At 40.5% G+C, this 24,339-nt stretch overlaps 1 protein-coding gene across 6 annotated transcripts in view; it reads right to left on the reverse strand.

Moving 5' to 3' along the window:
- FTO (FTO alpha-ketoglutarate dependent dioxygenase) overlaps positions 1-24,339 on the reverse strand; it is a 374,055-nt gene that overhangs the window by 215,812 nt on the left and 133,904 nt on the right. For all 6 annotated transcript variants that reach the window (XM_082712132.1, XM_082712136.1, XM_082712134.1 and 3 more), the window contains one exon: positions 21,175-21,318. In XM_082712132.1, coding sequence (XP_082568258.1) covers positions 21,175-21,318 — 144 coding nt within the window. The remainder of the gene's footprint in view (positions 1-21,174; positions 21,319-24,339) is intronic.

The raw sequence follows: 24,339 nt of genomic DNA on the forward strand, positions 1-24,339 counted from the left end.
CATATACATATCTTCCGTACATATAAATAAATAAAATGAAGATTCTAAAGATGAAAAATGTATCTGAAATTTAAAAATCCCACTGAATGAGATTAATAGCACTTTAGACATTGCAGAAAAAAAAATCAGTGAACTAGAATACACAGAAATAGAAACTACCCAAAAATGAAGCACACAGAAAAAAAAAGACTACTAATAAATTAAACAGCACCAATGACCTGTAAGATACTACTGATTAGTGTAACATAAATATAATTTGGTTCTCAGAAGAGGAAGAATGGCACTTAAGAGGGAATCTAGATGACTTTGGGCATGGTGACGACTCCTTGGTTACAACACCAAGGACACAACCCAGGAAAGAAATAACTGGTAAACCGTACTTCAGAAAAATTAAAAACTCTTCTGTAGAAGACACTGTCATGAGAATAAGAAGACAAGCTGCAAACTGGGATAAAATATTTGCAAAAGACATGTTCAATAAGGGACTGTAATTCAAAATACAAAGAACTCTTAAAAACTCAACAACAGGGGCCCCTGGGTGGCTCAGTGGGTTAAGCCTCTGCCTTCAGACTAAGGTCTCAGGGTCCTGGGATCCAGCCCCACATAGCATCAGGCTCTCTGCTCAGCAGCGAGCATGCTTCCTCCTCCCCCTCTCTGCCTGCCTCTCTGCTTACTTGTGATCTCTCATAATTAATTAATTAACTAATTAATTAATTAAAAAAAAAACTTTACGGAAGAAATGGCCAGAAGATCTGAACAGACACCTCACCAATGTACAGACTGCAAATAAGAATATGAAAAGACACTCATTATCATTTGCCATGGAACTGCGAATTAAAACAAGATACTACTACCCACCAATTAGAATGACCAAAATCCACTGATCACTGATAACACCAAAAGCTGACAACAATAATGGAACAAGAGAACATGCATTCGTTTGCTGGTGGGAATGCAAAATGATACAGCTGTTTTGGAAAGCCACTTGGTCTGGTGATTTCTCACAAAAACTAAACATACCCTCAGCGTAAGAGTGAGGAATCGGCCTCTTTGATATTCACCCCAGTGAACTGAAAACTACGTCCACTCAAACACCTGTGAACAGATTTTATAGCAGCTTTATGAACAACTACCAAAACTTGAAAGGAACCAAAATGTCTGTCAGTAGGTAGATAAGTCAACTGTGGCCCACTCAGACAATAGAATAATATTCAGCACTAAAAAGCACTATCAAGTCATGAAGAGAAATGAGGAAACTTAAATACATATTAATAAGTGAAAGAAGCCAGTCAGAAAAGCCTATATGCTCTAAGATCTCAATCATAGGATATTCTGGAAATGACTAAACTACAGAGAAAGTAAAAAGTTGCCAGGAGTTGGGTGTGGGGGAGGGCATGAACAGGAGGATTACAGAGGATTTTTAGGGCAGTAAAACTATCCTGTAGGATATTATAATGGCAGATATAGGTCATAATACATTTTTTAAATCCATAAAACATATCCATAAAATATATAACACCAAGAGTGGACTCTAATGTAAAATATGGATTCGGGTGATAACGACGTGTCAATGCAGATTAATCAATTGTAACAAATGTACCACACTCGTGCAGGATGTCAGTAGTGGGAAAGGCTGTGTATGCACGGGGACAGAGGTATAGGGCAACTCTCTCTGCTTTCTGCTCAACTTTACTAGGAGCTGTTTTAAACTGCTCTAAAAAATAAACTCTCTCTCTATATTTTTTAATTATCAACTGAAAAGTCTTTGGAAGATTCTTTAAGACTCCACAGCTCTTGGGACGCCTGGGTGGCTCAGTCAGTTAAGCATCCGCTTTCAGCTCAGGTCATGATCCCAGGTCCTGGGATTGAGTCCCAAATCAGGCTCCTTGCTCCACAGGGAAATCTGCTTCCCCCTCTGCCTGCCACTTCCCCTACTTGTGCGCTCTCTCTCTTTCTCTATCTGACAAATAAATAAAAATCTTAAAAAAAAAAAAAAAAAAAAGACTCCAGGGCGCCTGGGTGGCTCAGTGGGTTAAAGCCTCTGCCTATGGCTCAGGTCATGATCCCAGGGTCCTGGGATGGAGCCCCACATCAGGCTCTCTGCTCACCAGGGAGCCTGCTTCCTCCTCTCTCTCTCTCTCTGCCTGCCTCTCTGCCTCCTTGTGATCTCTGTCTGTCAAATAAATAAATAAAATCTTAAAAAAAAAAAAAAAGACTCCATAGCTCACACTCTTGAGACCAATATACAAGTACGTAACTTCACAGTTCCTCTCCCAGGGGGTTCTCATAGCAGAAGAAAACACTTATTTGCATCATGTAATTTAAAATCTGGATGAGCAACTACTCTGTGTCAAGCACTATTCTGGGCACAGAAAACAAAACGAAGTCTCTGCTCTCACAGAGGTGACATTATGATGGAGAAGATACAGAATCAGTAAATAAACAAGAAATTCAGATATGAGTTGCTACGGAGAAAACCAAGAATAGTTTCAGAAGCGTAAGAGTTAGAGGTGGGGGGGGGACAGGGAGGGAAGGGAGTAACGCGTATAGGCAACCGTTGCTGGGGAGAGTTAAGCTGGCTGAGATCTAAACAATGCGGATCCTGGCAATATCAGTGTCTGGTATGACAGGACTAGAAGCCAGAGGAAGAGTTGGGGCCGAGGCACCGGAGTGGGAATGAGCTTGTCGTACTTAAGACTGCGGTGGAGAAGGGAAGTGGAACAGATGGAGGAGGCCTCCGTTGGTCATGGTCAGAATTGGGGGCTTAAGTCTAGATACAATGGGAAACCATCAGAAAATGTTAAGCAGGGGGAAAGAAACGTGATCCAGGTGTGAGTAAGACCTCCCTGGCACTTTTCTGCCAGATCCAGAATGTTTTAGACAAAAACAATAAGACCTGCTAATGGACTGGGTAAGTGGAGCAGGGGACAGAACGAAATTAAGAGGAATTGGGGGGGGGGGGGTTCGCGGAGAAACTGGATTGAGGGTGATTACGTCACAAAACATTAGGTTGTTGTATAAAGGGTATCACGAAATGCAGTGAAAGGTGAGGATGGCGACATCAGGGACAAACGTGGAATTTTATTTTATTTTTTAAAGACTTTTTTTTTTTTTTAAGATTATTTATTTATTTATTTGACAGACAGAAATCACAAGTAGGCAGAGAGAGAGGAAGGGAAGCAGGCTCCCTACTGAGGAGAGAGCCCGATGTGGGGCTTGATCCCAGGACCCTGAGATCATGACCTGAGCCGAAGGCAGCGGCTGAGGCGCCCCAAACGTGGAATTTTAAATACGAAGGAAAGGACAAGAAAGGAATGGAGCATCGAAGGTGGTCCAGTCTGGGCAGATGGGCTCAGAAGCGTGGCTTCAAGTCTGACGAAGAAGGCTGAATGACCAGTTTCCCCTTCACAGGTTGCCCCATTCTGAGGCCTCTGGTTAAGGACACACCTGAGAATTTCTGATTAACCTGGACTATTTTACCTGAAGGGAGTTTCAGAATCAAAAGAACAAAACAAAACAAAAAGCAGAGGTTGGAGAAGGTTCCCTTGGCCAGATTCCCATAAAGGGTCGAAATCAATTTCTAAGAAGTACATAAATGCCCTTCTCACCTACCCAAATAGAAGTCTTACTGCTCCCACACTGTTAATACCAGGATCCAAGGACATCAGAAAGAAAAAACATTTTTTTAAAGATTTTATTAATTTGAGAGAAAGAGAGCACAAGAAGGGGGAAAGAGCAAGGGGAGAGGGAGAAGCAGACTCTGGGGGAGCAGGGAGTCCGACATGGGGCTTGATCCCAGGACCCTGGGAGCATGACCTGAGCTGAAGGCAAAAGCTTAACGGACTGAGCCACCCAGGTGCCCCAGAGAAAACCTCTTAATGAACACTGCTTAAGTGCTTCAGTTCCACTGAGGGCCAACTAGCCTCGTGCAGGCCAGGTGGCAAACTCAACATCTGAAGTGAGATACTGAGGCCTGTACCTTTACTCAAATCCCTGGCAACCTTCAAATCAAATAACTTTTTGAAATTGCTCCCAACTGTCCCTAATCCTTTATGGCTTCTAGAAAGAACCTTGTAATTTTCACCCACGAGCTTGTAATTTATCTAAAACTCTGCAGATAAATGCTGTACAAGTGGTCCCGACTTCACGGACTGTACATCGGAAGCAATAATGCTGAAGACATTCCCAGCTTCACAAAAGACGCCACCTCATCATTTTTTGGAGGAAAACGTGAAAGAATGTCTATCTGCCAGAGCTATTTCAGAATATAGCTAACGGAGTGATTCTATATTCAAGGGGAATCCGAGTTTGTACAATTTGTTCAAGAAAACAAATATAGGGGCGCCTGGGTGGCTCAGTTAAAGCTTCTGCCTTCGGCTCAGGTCATAATCCCAGGGTCCTAGAATCAAGCCCTGCATCGGGCTCTTTGCTTAGCAGGGAGCCTGCTTCCTGCCCCCCACCTCCACCACCTACTTGTGATCTCTGTCTGCCAAATAGATAAATAAAATCTTTTAAAAAGAAAAAAGAAAAAATATAAAAAGGAAAACAAATACCTAAGAAGCTCTCACTCTTTGCTTGCTAAATGCCGTGTGCTCTGCTGGTGGATGAAGGGAGCTGTGGACATCCGCTGTAGCATGAAATCTCATCTCATATATAAAAGACCACAGATGCAAAGGCATAATTCTGCTAGGGTGACGGATTCATGCCCACGATTCTCCTGCAATCCCACCTGCTGAGACCCCCTCCCGCACAGACCAACAGAGCTGGCCATCCCACATTTAACCCAGCCCCTTACTTCCTTGGTTTTGTCCAGTGTGTTACCAGACCTATTTCATCCCAAATTTCTTAAAGTAACAATCAGGAGCTTCACTAAAGGCCCACTTCTGAGCTAAATAGGCCCAATACTGAAATCCAATCTTCCTGGCTTCACGCAGTCACTGAAGCTTTTCATTCTTACTCACCTGTCCATTCTCATCGCTCAATCTTAATATTTATGACCTTATTTTTCCTAGACATGGGGACACCCATGACTGAGAACATATTCAGAATTTAATAGCCAACGAGAAGGGGGAGGGGAAGCTTCCTGGCAAGATGTCGGTACAGACTCAGGCCTCCCGATCTGCCCCCTTCCCTAAAGACACGGTCAGGGGGCTATTCAATTAGGCCAAAGCTATTGTCAGCACTGAATAATAGAGAAAGGTGCTTAATATGCTAGAAATTGCAAGGGATTGTTCTGGATACAGTTAGGCGCGATGAGATTAAAGAAGGGGCTAAGAGGGCTGCCTCATGTCTACTCTGAAAAAGTAGCTTTCTGGTAAACACAGTGAGCTGATCCCGGGAACAGCGCTCTCCCCTGAACTGAAAAGAAGAATGGGCCTCTTGCCTCTGCGGGGTGACCTTAAATTCAGGCAACCTATGGTACTGAGAGACGCCAGGAGGTGTTGCTGGTACAAGCACCACTTTGAGAAGACAGCCTGGCCTTGCTGAGGTGAGAAACCAGAGCAAGCAGGTATGCTGAGGATGGTCAAAGCGGCCATGTTTTGCCCACACAGCAAGCACCTACACCACACAGGACACGCCCGTTCATGAACTCTATTTAATCTGGCCATGGAAGAATAGAATTATTTTTGTCCTTTCTCCTTTCGACTGAAGGTTTTGGCCAGCAATGTATGCCAAGTTTTCAAAAGAAACCATCTCAACACCAGTTTGCCTATAAATGAGTACTAGTCCTCCTTCTGTAAGGGGAAACAGAGAGGGACAAATCACCAGACTCATGGGAAAACATGGCAGTTCACAGGAAAGGAAGCACTTTGAAACTATCTCTGCTCAAAAGGTTTTACTCAAACTGACAGGACAAATTTTTTATAAAATTCTCAATAAGAGAAGTTATTGAGAATTTATTGAGAATAAAATTCTCAATATTTTAAGAAAACACTTGCTTCAGGAAGTTACTGCCTCTGGAAACGGAGAAAGTAGACACGAAGATGGAACAGTCTGCAATCAGGAAAGATCGCCTGGAGTGGATTGTTTTTTTAATAGTGTCGCTTCATTTAAAATGATGGAAGATGGAGTGGACAGCAGAACACAGCCTACAAAAAACTCAAATTACTGAAATGGATGAGGGAACTCAAAACATTCACCTAGAACTTGCAGGGAAAAATGACAGAAGAGATAAGAAATGAGGGACAGATTTTGGAAGCCGAAATTTATATACAGGCAGAATCTTAGAAAGCCAACAGAAAAAGGACAGATGAAAGAACCACAAAGAACTAACACAAGAGTATTTCCCAATGTTGTGAAAGGACCCTGGACTACAAAATGGTGGTTGAAGTACATAAACATATTCTGCTCAAATATTGAACACAAAATATGACAAATGTTCAGAGAAAAAAACAATTTACTGTGGTAGAATAAAAATGAAGATGACCTCAGACATCTCTCTAATACCAAACATCAGAACTCAAGGGAGCAATATCTAGAGTTTCCAGGTAGGAAGTCTGTCATGCAAGAATCCTATAGCTATTTAAGGAGGAAGCAGCCTGTGAAGGTATAAAAAGTCACTCTCAGATAATATAAAAACTCAGAGACTATAAGCTACCGCCATTCTCTTGCCACTAGCCTTCATGAAAAACTTGTTAGAGGCTACACTTTATTTAAATCATTAAAACCATGGTGTAAGAAAAAAACAGAGCAGTGAGCTCCCTGACATAGGTCTTAGCAATGACTTTTTAAGTACGACACCAAAAGCAAAAGCAATGACAGCAGAAATAAACAAGTGGGACTACATCAAACTTTTTAAAAAGCTCTGCACAAGGGCACCTGGGTGGCTCAGTTGGTTAAGCATCGGACTCTTGACTTCGGCTCAGGTCATGATCTCAGAGTTGGGAGACTGAGCCCCATGTTGGGCTCCATGCTCAGTGCAGAGTCTGCTTGAGACTCACTCTCTCTCTCTCTCTCTGCAACTCCCTCTTTCAAATACATACATATATACATACATACATAGCATTGCACCACAAAGGAAACCATCATCAAAATGAAAAGGCAACCTATGGGATAGTAGAAAACATTTGCAAATCATATATCTGGTAAGAGGTTAATATCCAAAATACATTAAGAACCCATACAACTTAGAGGCAAAAAACAATCCAATTCAAGATAGGCAGAAGATTTGAATAGACATTTCTCTAAGAAAGGTACATTAGAAAATGCTCAAAATCATTAATCATCAGGAAAATGCTAATTAAAACCACAATGAGATATCACCTCATACCCATCAGAATGGCGATCATCAAAGAAATAACACTGGCAAGGTCGTGGAGAAAAACTTTTGCACTGTTCGTGGTAATGTGTAAATTAGTACAGCCACTATGGAAAACAGTGTGGAGGTTCCTCAAAAAATTAAAAATAGATTTACTCTATGATCCAGCAATTCCACATCTTGGTACTTACCCAAAGAAAATGAAAACACTTACTCAAAAAGACATACACATCTCCATATTCCCTGAAGCATCATTTACAACAGCCAAGATAGGGAAACAATCTAACTGTCCATTGATAGATGAATGGATAAAGAAATTATGGTATACAGATACAATGGAACACTATCTAGCCATTAAAAAAAAGTATGAAATGTTGCCATTTACATCAACATGCATGGACCTTGAGGGCATTATGCTAAAGTGAAATATGTTAGCAGAAAATACAAATACCATATGATCTCATTTATATGTGGAATCTAAAACAAAAACACAAACAAACAAAAAAAATAAGCTCAAAGATACAAAGAACAGACTGATGATTGCCTGAGATGGGATATGAGGAGTGGGAGAAATGAGTAAAGGGAGTCAAGAGGTACAGTTATAAAATAAGTCACAGGGATATAATGTAATGAAAAAATGCTAAGAAAGTAGATCTTAAAATTTCTTATCACAAAAAAAAAAAAAAAAAATACATACTTCTTGTAACTACCGTTGACCCTGAAAATAAAACAGTTTAACTGGCAAAATGGGTTTATACAACAATGGCAGGGGACACATGAACTATGCCAAACCCACAGGCAGTTTCAGAGAACAAAGAAGAGGAACACTATTTTATAGAGGAAAGGGGGGAGGTGGGAGGGGCCGCTTGAACAAAAGTTCATTGGAAGAAAGTGAGAGTTCAGGGTGGTGGTGATTTCTCATTGGCTGAGTTGTGGTAGTTTCTCATTGGCTGGGCTGTTTGTTGCTGGGCCAGGGAAAAGTCTCCCTCCCTGTTGCTGGAGCACTAAAGTAGCATCTTCCTACTGGCCTCTAACTTGATGATGAGTTGGTAGGGCATGACAGCTCCCCTTTCTGCCCCCCCCCCAACTCTATTATACATGAGGCTTTCTTTATTCAGTTTCACATTATATAAGGTGAAGGATGTTATCTAGACTTTCTGTGGAGATCATTTCACAATGTATACAAACATCGAATAATTATGTTGTACACCTGAAACAAATATAATGTTACATATCAACTATACCTCAATTTAAAAAATAAATCTTTAAAAGACAGAAAAACTCCACATTATATAAATTAACAGTGAGCACAAAAGTAATTAAATAATTTCAAATATGGTTATTTAATGCAAGTATAAAAAATCATCATCATTGGAACACCTGGGTGGCTCAGTTGGTTAAGCGTCTGCCTTTGGCTCAGGTCATGATCCCAGGGTCCTGGGATCAAGACCCGAGTCAGGCTCCCTGCTCAGCGGGAAGCCCACTTCTCCCTCTCCCTCTGCTCCTTCCCCTGCTTGTGCTCTCTCAATCACTCTCTCTCTAATAAATAAATAAATAAAATCTTTTTTAAAAAATCATCATCATCAAGTAATGATGCTTCAACTAAAAAAAAAAAAAATAACGTTAAATATCTAAGTCAAAATCCAAAAGAATATATTAAAAAATACTTGGGAAGTGGGCTGAAGGGTTTGAATAAAGTAAAAGTGAAGAAAAACAAACACATCTTAATAGAAAAATGGACCAATAATGATCAGATGATGAACAGTAATAGAAAGAAGTATATAAATGGTCAAAAACATGGAAGAAGTTCTACCACATCAAAATTTAAAAATGCAATTTAAGGGGGCGCCTGGGTGGCTCAGTGGGTTAAGCCTCTGCCTTTGGCTCAGGTCATGATTCCAGGGTCCTGGGATCAAGCCCCACATCAGGCTCTCTGCTCAGCAGGGAACCTGCTTCCCTTCCTCTCTCTGCCTGCCTCTCTGCCTACTTGTGATCTTTGTCTGTCAAATAAATAAATAATATCTTTAAAAAAAAATGCAATTTAAGAGATGCCAGGTGGCTCAGTTAAGGTTAAGCTCTGTCTTCAGCTCAGGTCATGATCCCAGGGATCAAGTCTCAAACTGGGCTCCTTGCTCAGCAGAGAGCCTCCTTCTCCCTCGGCCTGCCACTCCCCCTGCTTGTGCTCTCTCTCTCTCCCTCTCTGACAAATAAATAAATAAAATCTATAAATAAATAGAGATTTAAAACAGCAGCACGTTATGTTTATTCACTGAAGTGGCAAAATACTTTGAAATTGTAATGCCAAGTATTATCTAAGGTGAAGAAACAGAGGTTAGTGATAGTAACTGATAACCTGCATTTCATATACCATGGTGGGAATGTGCACTGAAAACAACCTTACGACAGTGTGACAATATGTATAGTTTTAAAATAGCTATACCCTCTATTTCACTTCTAGTAATTTTTCCTAAAGAAATAATCCAGTTGTAAAGATATATATATGTATAAAGATGTTCACCAGGGCGCCTGTGTGGCTCAGTGGGTTAAGCCGCTGCCTTCACCTCGGGTCATGATCTCAGGGTCCTGGGATCGAGTCCTGCATTGGGCTCTCTGCTCAGCAGGGAGCTTGCTTCCCTTCCTCTCTCTCTGCCTGCCTCTCTGTCTACTTGTGATCTCTCTCTGTCAAATAAATAAATAAAATCTTTAAAAAAAAAAAAAAGATTTTCACTAGAGCAGTATACCTGATCTCAAAACACCGGAAATGCATTAAAGCACTGAAAGCAGGGGAGTAACATTTAAGCCATTTTTAAAAACCACATCTCAAGGAATATTTAATAAGGGAAAATGCTCAAGATATGAAAGTATTAAAAAAATGGTATTAAACATTGTATCTAATATGGTATTTTCTAAAAAGAAAAAAAATCCCCATGTATTTCTAAGCATAGAGAGACTAGATAGAATTAAACCACATGGTTATGAAGAATATTATCTCTGCAAGGTGATAATATGATTATTTGTATTGATACTTTCCTATTGTCTGTAAATTCTTTAAAGTGAACATGTACCATATTTCATCAATTCCAAGGGACATATTTCTTCTTCCTATTTAGTATCTCTGAAATTGGACTACATCTTTAGATTGATGGCATCTTTGACTGGATGGCATGTATTACCACTTTTGTATGGAGCAATAAAAAAATAAAACAGTAAGTATCATTATTTTAGATGGATCCAAAGGATAATGTTCAATGAGGAGATCCTCAGAAAAGAAGCATTCATTCCCCAAATGAAAATGATGGCACCTAAGCATCAGTGAAGGTAGTATGAGCTCTGGATGGTTCTGTAAACCTTCCCCCAATACAGGACTCCACAGGAGGGAAAACTCTCCTACAAAACCAAGTACAGAGGTGAAGATGGCCTCAGGATACACGACTTTCCCCATCTTGTTTCTAAATTAACTTTTATGGAATGCTTAGTTTGTTGTTGGGTTGTAAAGAGACTAGATTCTTGAGGTTAATCATTCTCTTTCCTTTTCCAAATATGCAAAATGAACTTTAATCCCACTTTGGCATGGGTTGCCTTTAATCTTCCAGACTGTAACTCCTTTCAAGAAAGAGGAGGGCAGAGAAGTTTGGGGAAACCGAAAGATGAGAAGGGACAGAGCTTGCTTGAATGAGTAAACCTAAATGAGCAGTCTTCTTCCCTCTCCCCGCTGGAAGACCCAGGACCATCATGTCTGCCTGCTGCTTCAGTGGGGACCGGAAGTGCCCTAATAAAGCAAATGAACAAAACACAAGCAGCCACTTAAACCTCTTGGTTCTGGTCCTCCCTATGCCTTTTGGCCTTCCCTCTTAATTTACTCCTATCTCACATCTAATTTTCCATTGGTACTTGAGGCTGATGGCTGTGGTTTCTGACTAATGCCTGAGGAGGAAAAAAGGATGTTCCTTCCAAATACGTGCTAAGCTCCTGTTATGTACAAGGCATTAAGTGCTGTGTATAGTGCAAGAACTTACAGAATACAGTAGTGGCTCTCAAAAAAAATGTAATTCTAATAGATAAGACCTCTGTACCAGTCACTGCAGTCCAGACGGAAAAAAGAACTATTGCAGCCACAATGACTGGTTGGTGACCCTGCCACTGTGGCTATTTAATTTTTTAATGTCGTCTCAAAGAAATATACCGAGACGGAAAAAAAAAAAATAGCTGAAAAGGTGGAAGGAACAGTGTAAACAAAAGAGAAGGAAAATGATTGGGCTGTAATTTAGGTCTTTTTAAAAATTTTTCAATGCTTATAGGGCTTAGAAGAATTATTCCACAGGAATAATTTGAGGAATCTTCCATCATGGGTTATAATGCCTGGCCTTGAAATGAGCTGCATGGACTGTGTCAAGAAGGGAGAACTCATTCCTACTCTCATCCTGAACTGACACCTGCAACAAGATCAATTAAAACAAAACAAAACAAAACAAACTTCCTGTGTGGCCATTCTTCCTATCTTTGCAGAAGTGGCAAAAAACACACACAGGATATGCAATCAAATTAAAAGTCTGAAAAACTTCTTTTCCACAGTTCATGCTTTTAGGAGTTACGTTATATAGATTACGAGCCAAAGAAGGCATATTAATTAAGACTGCCAGCCAAAGGGAGAACTTCCACCCAAGCAACCCAGATGCAGATTTATCCTAATACAGCATGACTATGACTAGAGAAAATATGAGAGAATAAAAGGATCTCAAAATTCATAGTAACTCATGCATTCTCAGCTTAAAAGAAACCAACACATTTTTGTTACCTTTAGTAGTTTTTTTAATAAATGATTTGGAAGAGAATGAATGTACAGATTGATTTGGACACTGTATCGATTAGGAAATTCTGTGATGTCGTATGGTCATTTGGACTAGATATTAGCAAGCAAAGCATGGGTCACTGAAGGAATGGATTGCCATGGAAAATTATTAAAGCTGTCTCTGGAGATCCTCGAGTATTAAATGAATGCCCCCCTGTTTGAGGGGGGACTTCATAAACTTTTCCAGCTAGGAGCTTTCAAGGACAGAATAAATATTTCTTTTGACTATATGTTTATTTATATTTTTTCAAATATTTTATTTATTTACTTGACAGAGAGAGAAAGAGAGATCACAAGTAAGCAGAGAGGCAGGCTAAGAGAGGGAAGCAGGCTCCCCGCTGAGCAGAGAGCCAGATGTGGGGCTCAATCCCAGGACCCTGAAATCATGACCTGAGCCAAAGGCAGAGGCCACTGAGCCACCCAGGTGCCCCTTCCATATACGTTTATTGCCATGATATGGGGAGGGGCAGTGTACCAATCTTTGGTTTAGTCATCCACTCATTAATTCAAAAATTATTATTAAAGTACCAGCCATGTTCAAAGTACTGGGTTAGGTGCTATAGAGGTTACACATCTTTAGAAACCTAAAATAGGGTAGATAGAAAACCTTTTTAGAAAATTCCAAGAAAGATGGGGTGCCTGGGTGGCTCAGTGGGTTAAGCTGCTGCCTTCGGCTCGGGTCATGATCCCAGGGTCCTGGGATCGAGTCCCGCATCGGGCTCTCTGCTCAGCAGGGAGCCTGCTTCCTCCTCTCTCTCTGCCTGCCTCTCTGCCTACGTGTGATCTCTGTCTGTCAAATAAATAAGTATAATCTTTAAAAAAAAAAAAAAGAAAAAGAAAATTCCAAGAAAGAGAAAGAAGGACATGAGATCCAGATAAAAAACAGAATAGTCAAGGACCACCAGGGGAAGAAATCTTACTATGATAACTGTAACTAGTGGGTTTGAAGAAGTAGTAAGACAAAACATCATGAACATCATGTGACAAAGGGACAGCACTATGGCATTATTTTTTCACTAAGAATAAAGAAAGGCAATTGCACTTCCAGGGGGAGAGGGAGAGCCACACAGGAAAAAGTCTTGGTTCAAATACAAAGCAAGCTAAAATGGGGCATGATTCTAGGCCTCTGATTTGGTATAAAATCTTGACCTGACATTTGTAACAGTCCCTTTCAATGGGACAAGGTTAATGGTTATTGTGGATTCCTATCTTCTATTTATGGATTCAGTCACTTTATTTAGTTCCTCAATAAAGGACATGTTAGGTACTGGATTTCAAATTTCAGATTCCCTGTACAAAGAAAGCACGGCAGTCTTGTCAAAATTATACATCCGTGTGTGGTAGACATTATAATCCTCAATGATGTAAAAGTAATGATATGGCTGAAGGGAACTTTCATCCCCCATGTTACATCCTAAAAGTCAAGGAAGAGTCTATCTAAATATCGGTTGTAAGAAAATCAACTACAATAAAACTAAACTAAACCAAAAAAACTAAAAGTAAATGTTAACTAATAAAACTTAGCAAGAGTGAGGGGTGACTGGGGGGCTCAGTGGGTTAAGCATCTAAGTTCAACTCAGGTCAGGATCTCAGGGTCCTGCAATACAGCGCAGAACTGGGTTCACCACTCAGCTCGGAGTCTGCTCGTCCCCCTGCCCTTCCCCCTGTTCCTGCTTGCTCTCACTCTCCCTCTCTTTTTCTCTCTCTCAAATAAATAACTAAAATCTTTAAAAAAAAAAAATAGTAAGAGTGAGAGAGTATAAGAGCCATATCCCCATTTTTCACTTTTCTTCACATTTTTCTTCATGGAGGAACAGATAGCGCTTCAAGCTGTTGGATGGAGAGAGCAGTATTAAGCATATGTTTATGAGTTAAGGAGGTAATCACTTAAAGAATAAAAGGCAGGGGCACCTGGGTGGCTCGGTGGGTTGGGCGGCTGCCTTCGGCTCAGGTCATGATCTCAAGAGTCCTGGGATCGAGTCCCACATCGGGCTCTCTGCTCAGCGGGGAGCCTGCTTCCCTCTCTCTCTCTCTGTGCCAGCCCTCTGCCTCTCTACCTACCTGTGATCTCTCTCTGTCAAATAAATAAATAAAATCTTTAAAAAAAAAAAAAAGAATAAAAGGCAAATGCACCAAAAAGCAGTTATTTCTGAGAAATGGAACTTGGGAACAGGTAGCATGGAGTTCTTCGCTTTCTGTTTTAGATCATCCTCAATGTTTGACTTTTTATTTCCTAGTCCATGTGTTGTTTTTATAAGAACGATACCAATATGAATGAGATACTGACAGGAAATGATCTCCAGAACCTATCATCAGGGTGGAGGGGGAAGCAAGTAGTAGATTAATAGATAGAATATATATAAGGTCCCATTTGTGTGCTATTTTGTAAAGTAGCAGCAATATATATGTAAATCATATTGGCATAACTATATTTCTGCTAATGTTCACAAAAGGACAAGATAGGAAAATAAAGGAGAACTTCCAAATTTTATTCTATATAATTCCATACTATCCAAATGCTTTCCAATGAGAATATATGTGTATGATGTATTACTTGTTCAGCTATTTATTTATTTAATTTATTACTTCTTCAGCTATTTTTAATATTTTTCAGCTATTTTTTCCACACTTTGAAAGAAGAAAGATCCCATGACTATGCAATTAGTAGAGCTGCACAATTTGACGGAAAAAAGAACAGTTCTGGTCTCAGAAAAACTTGCATTCTAACTCAAGCTTCACTAGGTCCATCACCCTGAAATACTTGATTTACCTCTCTAAGCCTCCTTTTCTTTTTTTTTTTAAAGATTTTATTTATTTATTTGACAGAGATCACAAGTAGGCAGAGAGGCAGGCAGAGAAACAGGAGGAAGCAGGCTCCCTGTGGAGCAGAGAGCCCGATGCTGGGCTCGAGCCCAGGACCCTGGAATCATGACCTGAGTCAAAGGCAGAGGCTTAACCCACTGAGCCACCCAGGCGCCCCTTAAGCCTCCTTTTCGTTTTGTGGAAGTTTTTTTGAGATAGAATTCACATACCAATCAATTCACTCATTGAAAACGTACGATTCTGCGTATTTGAGCATGTTCACAAATGAATTATAGAGCATTTTTAGAACTCTGAAAAAAAAAATCCACACACCCATTAGCAGGCAATTTTCTTTTCTGGCAAAAATACAGGGATCCTAGAGAGAGGACAGGTTACTTGCCTGATGGACTTACTAAAAGAAAGAACATATATCAGAGCCTCCATCACAGTGGCCCTCAGCAGGCACTTGTGCTCCTCCAGTAAAATTCAAGACGTCAGTGACAGAGAAATACGCACAAAGACTGGATACACAAGGAAAGTCTAGGAGATAGGGAGACCCCTCCAAGTACCTGGGAATCCTCTCCTCTGAGCAAATTCCACGAGAAATGTCGTCTCCCCAATGCTAGTGAATATTAAAGAACCAGGTATCGAGACAACAAGCACAAGTCTGAAACCATCAGCATTTGGGGGCTTATTTTCAGAGTAAAAGGTTCAGGAGGACAGATACATCCTCAACCCTGCAAAAACACAAGAAGTGAGAAGCAAACACCGTAGTTGCTGAGAAGGTAAGAAGAGCGTCACGAGGTCGTATTGGAAGAGCAGTTGAAACTATGCTGTCACGTTTCTGCTTTTCAAAGTGAAAATAAACATGACAGGTGCTCATTTGGCTGTTCGAGCACTTTCCACTGAAATGGCAATTCCTCGAGCCTACCGACTGCAGCCTGAAGTTATAATTTATTGCTGTTTCTCTATTATTCCCTTGCCTCGGCAGAAAGCAGAACCTAGCACCTACGTTTCAAGACCCATGAGAGGTAATAAAGTATAATTATTGAGAATTTATGATTAAGCCATAAATTATAGGTACTTTTTACTTCAGCTGGTCAGTCAGGACTTGGGGGAGGAAGGGAACGGGGTCAGAGGAAGAAATAACAAAAGCCTTTTCCTTCGAATAAAATGTCTGAACCGAGGCAGGATTGAGGGACACCTGGACGATTTACAAAGATACAAAGATACAAAGATACCACAGTCTCCAAGTGAAGTCCCAGAGGAGCCCCCGTTAAGAGACTTTAAACTCCTAGAAGCCTCTGTTCTCCCTGCTCACAGGGCAACAGACTCAGACCAGAGTGCTCGTGTTGATGCCAAAAGTAGAAGCAGGACGTATTTTCAGGTTCTACCACATCAAACGCTCACTGTGCTCTGGGTCTGGCTGCTCAGAGCCACAGGTATTTCAAAGAAGGTGAAACTAATCCGTAAAACGCGGCTGACCAGGCTCTGCTGGTAAACTTAGCCCTCGGCCAAGGTCAGAGCATGGTTACCCCAGAGCTCTGATTTGACGCTTCTACCCCTCAAGAAGCAGTTAGTGAGATGGCCCTTTCTTGGGGTGCATTTATGTGGTCATGAAAATAAAGGTATGGCACAGGGACGTGCCAACCTGGCAGAACTGGGGGCCCGAAGCAGGATAAGAACACAATACTCAGGGCGCCTGGGTGGCTCAGTGGGTTAAAGCCTCTGCCTTCAGCTCAAGTCATGATCTCAGGGTCCTGGGATCGAGTCCCACATCGGGCTCTCTGCTCAGCAGGGAGCATGCTTCCTCCTCTCTCTCTGCCTGCCTCTCTGCCTGCTTGTGATCTCTCTCTGTCAAATAAATAAATAAAATCTTTAAAAAAAAAAAAATTCCTTAAAAAAAAAAAAACAACACAACACTCAGTGCCCTTTTGTCACCCACTCGCCTCACCTAGGTCTCCCATAGTGCCATGGCCCAGCTCCCCATGTTCATGGCGCCCCCTCCCCATGCAAAGCACTTTCTTGTTTGGCCTCCCAGTAACCCTGGGAAGGGAGTGTCAGGCAGAACAGCGGTTGTCCGGGGGAGGCAGAGACTGGGGAGAGAGATGAACGGCGCATGGCCAATAGACAAGGCCGTGAGTCTGGAACCTGGTCACCTGATAGGAAACGGCCTTTCAGCATTTGGCCCCAGACTGTGGGTGAAGGAAAGCAAAACCAAAAAAGCAGCAGCATGCATTTCAATTTACACTGCCTTTTTTTTTCTTTTTTCTTTTTTTTTTTTTTTTTGGCTATGGACATTTTACTTGGCAACTGAAGCTTTGAGGTAACTATTTGAAAATGAGATTTAATTTGGATTGAGGGAAACAAAAATAGAGAGGCCAGAGAGAACAGAGTCATGAAAAGTGACAAGGAAAAAGTAATAAATGAAGCAGGGGAGAGCAGATAAAAAGGAGGTTTGCGGGGCGCCTGGGTGGCTCAGTGGGTTAAGCCGCTGCCTTCGGCTCAGGTCATGATCTCGGGGTCCTGGGATCGAGTTCCACATCAGGCTCTCTCTCCTCAGCGGGGAGCCTCCTTCCCTCTCTCTCTCTGCCTGCCTCTCCGACTACTTGTGATTTCTCTCTGTCAAATAAATAAATAAAATCTTAAAAAAAAAAAAAAAAAAAGGAGGTTTGCCCCAAATGTTTGCCTAGCCCTCACCTTTGTCCTGACACAGCCCATCTCCACACCCGGCTCCCGGTTAATGAACATAATTTGGTTGATGTCCCCTGAACTGTATAATCTGATCCACAAAAAACAAACCCACAGTTTGTCTCCAAGCCACTTTTTAAGTCCCTAACTCCCTGGTTACATTCAGTCTATGGAAAACATCTGTGGCAAAGTAAATCATCCTACTCGGAGAAAGACCAGGGTGTATTTTTTTTCCCCCCTCTAAGTGTGTGTTTTGAAGTCCTGGTTGGAAAATTAGTGAAAATTGTAAATCTGTTTGCAAATCCGGTCATGTCTAACTCTGAGATTAGGGCAAAGATTCCAATTTAAAAGTAAAACCGTGACAACCCCAGTTAAGCGTGTCCTCGGGCAGTGCCAGCAGGGCCTTCACTCACGTCCACAGGCAGCGGATTTATTATAAGCACCCGACACGTTCCCCATCAGACACCCCTGGAGTATTTACTTGAGACAGCAGGGTTCAGCCTGCACTTCCTCTGCAGACCAATATATTATTATAAATTGAGCTAAACTGTTTCCTTTTCATAAGTGCTATGAAGTTCAGATTTCAGATATCAGCACACGGCCGAGGTCCCTCCACAGGGCTCCTTGTAGTATTTGGATTCGAGAAAGTAAAGAGGAAAAGGCAGCAAGACACTATGGTTGCTATTATTTTTGTCTGAGTTTGTTTAAGAGGAGATGGAAAAAAGTTCCTTTCAGAAACTGACTGTGACAACTTTAGCAAGAAAAGAGTAATTTTCTTTAATGATAATAAAGAATAAAGAAAATATATTCTAAATGGAGATATTCTAAAAGCACACTTTGGGTACACTGTGCTGTGCCTGGCCCCGATCAGGAAGGTACCAGCCATTTCCCCGATATCTGAATGCAGGAGCTGGGAAATCAGGAATGGATATTAGGTCCTGGACATCAGCTCCCAGAAAGTAACAGCACTTACTTTGGTTTAGCACCTACAGTAGCTAAAAGGACAAATGTAGATTTAAAAATGCATATTCATTATAACATATGGTAAAAAGGACAAGGTAATTATTTAATATTTTCATTACTAATCTATTTCTGAGGCAAAGGAAACATAACTTTAAAAACAAAGGGCAAAGAAAAAAGCACACAGAACACTCTCGTCATGCTCTTCTCTTTCCTTCCTGAACAATCTGGTCCCGAAGTCTTTAGGTGAAGTAGAGGCATCATGGTGAGGGAGAGAGGAGGGCCCCGGAGCCCAGGGCGGGGGTTAGCACCCAAGTAGGAGGAGGAAGGGGTGGTTTGACCTGGGTGTCAGAGCCCAGATGGGATTAAAGAACAAGTTCCAATCCACGCACCCTACTAACTGTGTAACCGTGGCTGTGTCACTACATCAATTTAACCTGAACTGATTTTTGTGCAATGTAACTATAGTCTACTTCTTAGGGTTATGGAGATGATTAAAAGAATGCTTGGTTGTTGTTAGTCCCCAGTCAATGTGGTTGTTATTCACATACTACTATTATTCTGGATACATATATGCATAGAAAAAAAGACCAAAACAGGTCTGAACCTGATTTTCATATTCTTCTTTCGTTTCATACTTTTCAGCGTTTCTTTTCTGTACAATGAACATGTATTTTACTTTCATAATCAGCAAAGAACATAAAAAATATTCTTAAATAAACAGATGGCAGGTGAACTTCTACAATGTAGTTACTACTTCTGCATGCAGAAAATTAATATGGCTATTTAGAATGGCACCAAATGACTCTCACTTCTTTCAAAGTTACAAACTGCTAATAGAAAGTCCTGAACAAAGTAACTGACAAGGAGAAAGTCTCCGACTGGTAACATTATACAGTTAACACCTCTCTAACAGTGACACGTGTCTCTTTTAACAAAGACAGAACAGGACTCAGGATCTTCAGCAAACCAAAGTAGCAGGTCCTTAATACTGTTTCATAATCCAAGTGATACTGGTCTTCTGTTTAAGATAGTGTTATAAAATCTCCTTCTAAAGTAAATCCACAGGCCCCTGGGTGGCTCAGCTGGTTGAGCGACTGCCTTTGGCTCAGGTCATGATCCCGGACTTCCAGGATCGAGTCCCGCATCGGGCTCCCACCTCCTTGGGGAGTCTGCTTCTCCCTCTGACCTTCTGCTCTCTCATGCTCTCTCACTCATTCTCTCTCAAATAAATAAATAAAATCTTAAAAAAAAAATTAAAGTAAATGCACTTCAGTGATTTTATTTAGAGCTAATTTATTTAGAGAAAAATATAAAGTGAATTTTATTCACTTTATTTTTATTTTATTATTTTATTATTTATTATTTTATTCACTTTATTTTTAATTTTATTCATTTATTCATTTTATTTATATTTATTCACAAAAATATAAAGTGAATTTATTTAGAGAAAAATAATACATAAATTAACAGCATAGGTAGCACAGGGATATGGCAAAAACCTTGAGGCTGACGTGTAAATGACTGAAATTTGGAAAATGCTTAATGCAGTAATGACCTAAAGAGCTAATCCACACTGTGATTTTCTAGAAGGCAAGGACTTAGTTTTATCCATCCTCCAGAACCTTACACAGCATGGAGGACACAGCGGGCCCTCTATATATATTCAATTAATTGAGAAATAACTCTTCTCATAAATATCCACTTTGAGCCTTGGCGCTCCCCAGTTCTAAAGCCAATAGTGATTAGATTCCTCCAGGCCAGTAAGCGTGAGATAAACACTGGATAATCAGGAGTTAAAGCCAATGACAGAATAAACCCAGAGAGGCTTTGTGAGTAAGAAAGGATACCCTCTCTGTGCTGCGCACTGGAAAACAGGCAGAAAGTGCAAAACCCAAACAAAACGCTTAGAGCGAAGCACTAATAGCAAAAGCTGCACGAACACCACGGCTTCGGTCAGCCCAAGCACAGCGGAAATCCTGCTCTCCAGAGAACTCAGCGACGAGTGGAAAGGAAGGCCCTGCAGACAGGTCAGCTGCGCCTGAGAAAAAACTCAATTCCAAACGGAAAAAACTTTCACTAAGGACTGACAGAAACGGGGAAATCATCCGAATACTTCACACTGATAAGCTCATCCGGATGACTGAGTAACTGACGAGAAGTCCTGAAAACTCTTTAGCACATGTGGGGAACTCCGTGTGGGGGAGAAAATAAAAGCAACTTTTACAAATGAATAATATGTAGAAAAATGAGGGATTTAAAACAAACAAACAAAAAAACTGGTTCCAGGCAGAAGATTCATAATCACTATAAAATACCTAAAGAGCTTGTTTCAAAAGACACATTCGAAGGGCACCTCAGTGGCTCAGTCGGTTAAGGCTCAGGTTATGATCTTCTGGGTCGTGATATCAGAGCCCCACGGTGGGCACCCCACTTGGTGGGGAGTCAGCTTGGAGAGTCTCTCTGCCTCTCCCAACTCACTTCCACACACACTCTCTCTAAAATAAATAAATAAATCTTAAAAAAAAAAAAAAAAGACACATTCCAAATATGTAGCCAGTAATCTAAAACTTAGACACGAGAGCACTGATGCAGCTTTGACCCTCCTAATTACCAAGCATGAAGTAGCAGTCTCCTTGGTGAAGGGGTATTGCCAAGCCAGGAGTCTCGATGTCCCACGAGATCTTAAAACCGACATGCCAAATATCCGGGTCTCTGCCTTCGAGCTGAGGGTCTTCCTCACTTTCCTCTTCTGGGCCTGTCAGAAACAGAAGAGCCAGATCAGAAAGGAAATGTCTCATCTCAGGTTCTGGGTCTTAAAATCATTAGCTCAGAAAATATTAAGTTTTAATAAAAAATGGACAGGAAATAAACTATATCCTTTTCTATCATATTTTGTGAAAAAACACATTCTTTCAATTATTTTTAACACATCCTTTATTCTTTAATCAAACAAATATTTAAATGATGAGGAAATAACCACAGAGATACCAAGAACAATAAAAGATGATTTATTCAATTCCACACAAATAAATAATGGATTAAATGAACAGTTTTGGTTTTGTTTTTGTTTAATATTTTATTTATTTATTTGACAGACAGAGATCACAAGTAGTCAGAGAGGCAGGCAGAGAGAGAGAAGGAAGCAGGCTCCCCGCTGAGCAGAGAGCCCGATGCGGGACTCGATCCCTGGACCCTGAGATCACGACCCAAGCCGAAGGCAGCGGCTTAACCCACTGAGCCACCCAGGCGCCCCTAAATGAACAGTTTTTAAGGAACTTTTTAACTACCAAAATCATCCCCAGAAGGGAGAAAAGCTAGTGAAACCATAAAAGGTAAAGAGGAAGTTGTCAAAGAACTCTCTCAGGATAACACAGGTGTCAAGAGTTTCAAAGAAGAATTCTACCAAACAATTAACGAGTGGGTTATTTCCATATACTTTAAATTGTTTAAGAGCATAGAAAAAGAAAAGTTTCCAAATTCTTTTCCTGAAGATAGAATAATATGTATCAAAATCCAAACACACACACACACACACACACACACACACACACACGCACACCCCTCGTATCTGAGAATCAAAGCAAAATTCTTAAATATAGGGAAAGAGAACCCAAATCTAACAGCATATTAAAAGAATAATATTCCATGACCAAGTAGAACTTATCACAGGAATACAAAGATAGTTCAATATGCAAAGGCTTATACACATATACTTACACACACACAAAAAAATCACATTCTTAGATGAAAACAAAGAGTCACCAGAGATATACAACATATTCAATAAAATACATCCTTCTATAATCAAAACATCAATAAAATCAGGTGGCCAGGTTCCTTAACACAATAAAATACAGAGCTCTCTCAACCACAAAGCCAGCATCATATTTTAACAGGAAACATTAGAAATCTTCCCAAAGTCAAGAATTAGGAAACAGTATCCTTTATCATCACAATGACTCATCATTATTCTGGAAGGAATGACCAACACAAGTGTGCTCTCTGGAGAGGCATAAGAAATGTGCCCTAATAAGGCAAAAGAAAAAGGTTTTTTTCATAAGAAAAAGTGCTTTTTTGCAAACAATATTATTATTTACTGCCAATCAACCAGGACAAATATATCCCAAGCAACAGAGTATTGTCTGTAAGAAAAAAACTTTAAAATTTATTGAAGGACACAAAATAAAATTTAAATGAATGAAAAGACAGTATTATGCTCTTGGGATGTAAAACTGAACACCATGGGAACGTCAGTTCTTCCTAAATTTGTCTATAAATTTGTCCATAGTCAGAGAAATACTTTTTAATATATAAAGAGCTACTACAGCACATCAATAAGATAAAGATCAATTCTCAAACAGAATAATGGGCAAAAGTTACAAAGACAGAACACATAAAAGGAAAAAAGAAAAATATGCAAACATTTAAAAGATGTTCAAACTTAGTCATATAAGAGAAATTCAAATTAAAGCCACAATGGATATTTCTAACTTACCATATCAGAAAAGAACAAACATTTTGATAAACACAGTGTCAGTAAGGGTACAGCACAACAGCATACTCACATTCTCTGTAAAGGACAATATGATGATACTTACCAAAATTATAAATGCACAAACAGTTTGAACTTAAAGGAATTCCACATTTCCACTTTTAGCAATGTATTCTTAAATTCTTATTTGCAGAGGTTGCAAAATGACTTTTGAGCAAGGCTGTTTAGTGTACCACTGTTTATGAAAGCAAAAGATCAGAAATGACCTAAATAGGGGCACCTGGGTGGCTCAGTCAGTTAAGCATCTGACTCTTGATTCTGGGTCAGATCCTGACCTCAGGGTCATGGGATCAAGCCCCAAGCCAGCCAGTCTCTATGCTGAGCATGCAGCCTGCTTGGGATTCTCTCTCTCACTCCCTTTCCCTTTGCCCCGCTACCCCCGCTGACGTTCATGCATCCATGCCCACGCACTCTCTCTCTTAAAAGAGAGAAAGATAGGGAGGGAGAAAGAGGAAAGGAAGGGGAGGAGGAAGGGGGGAAGGAAGGAAGGAAGCAATCTAAATATCCATCAATAAGCTTCTGGTTAAATAAATTATGAAATGTCCAGGCAATAAAATACTATGTAGCCACTAAAAGTAATACGCACTGATACAGAACTACCTGAAACATTTTTAAGAGAAAGAAACTGACAGGCTATAATCTGTGTAAAAAATACAAACATATCCACAAAGGTGTTTATATATGTACAGGTAATATTTTAGAAGGATATTCTACTCTAGAAGGATACTCGCAACTGACCTTTCTGGGAGGACAATGTGTCTGGGGTACAGGAGGGCAGAGACACATGAACAAATTGGAAAGTGTGCTCTGCCATGTAGGCAGTCCTACAGGGATTGCCCTATATAAAAACTTGTAAAAGTTCATTTACGAAATATTTATTAAGTACTTACTACATATGAGGCACTGACCTGGGCACTTGGGCTCCATCAATGAATGAATCAAAGAGCTTTGCCCCTGGGAAGCTTTCTTTCTAGTGAAGTTATAAATGTTCATCTCTGATGGCTAGAAAAAGGAGAGTTTAAATTCCATTAGAAGCTAGACCCAGTCTTTAAGGGGTGGGTCCGTTTTTCCATTTCATCCCCATTTAGGGCCCTGTTCACTGGCACACAGAAGGCATCCAGTTGTACTTAACTGCTTGCTTAAAAACAAAATGCTCTGTTGACGCCCATTCACAGTCCTTTCTGAGATAGATGGCAGGAAAAGAAAATTGTTAATTGAAGGGGA

This window comes from Mustela nivalis, assembly GCF_964662115.1.
Source record: "Mustela nivalis genome assembly, chromosome: 18".
Lineage (NCBI taxonomy): Eukaryota > Metazoa > Chordata > Mammalia > Carnivora > Mustelidae > Mustela > Mustela nivalis.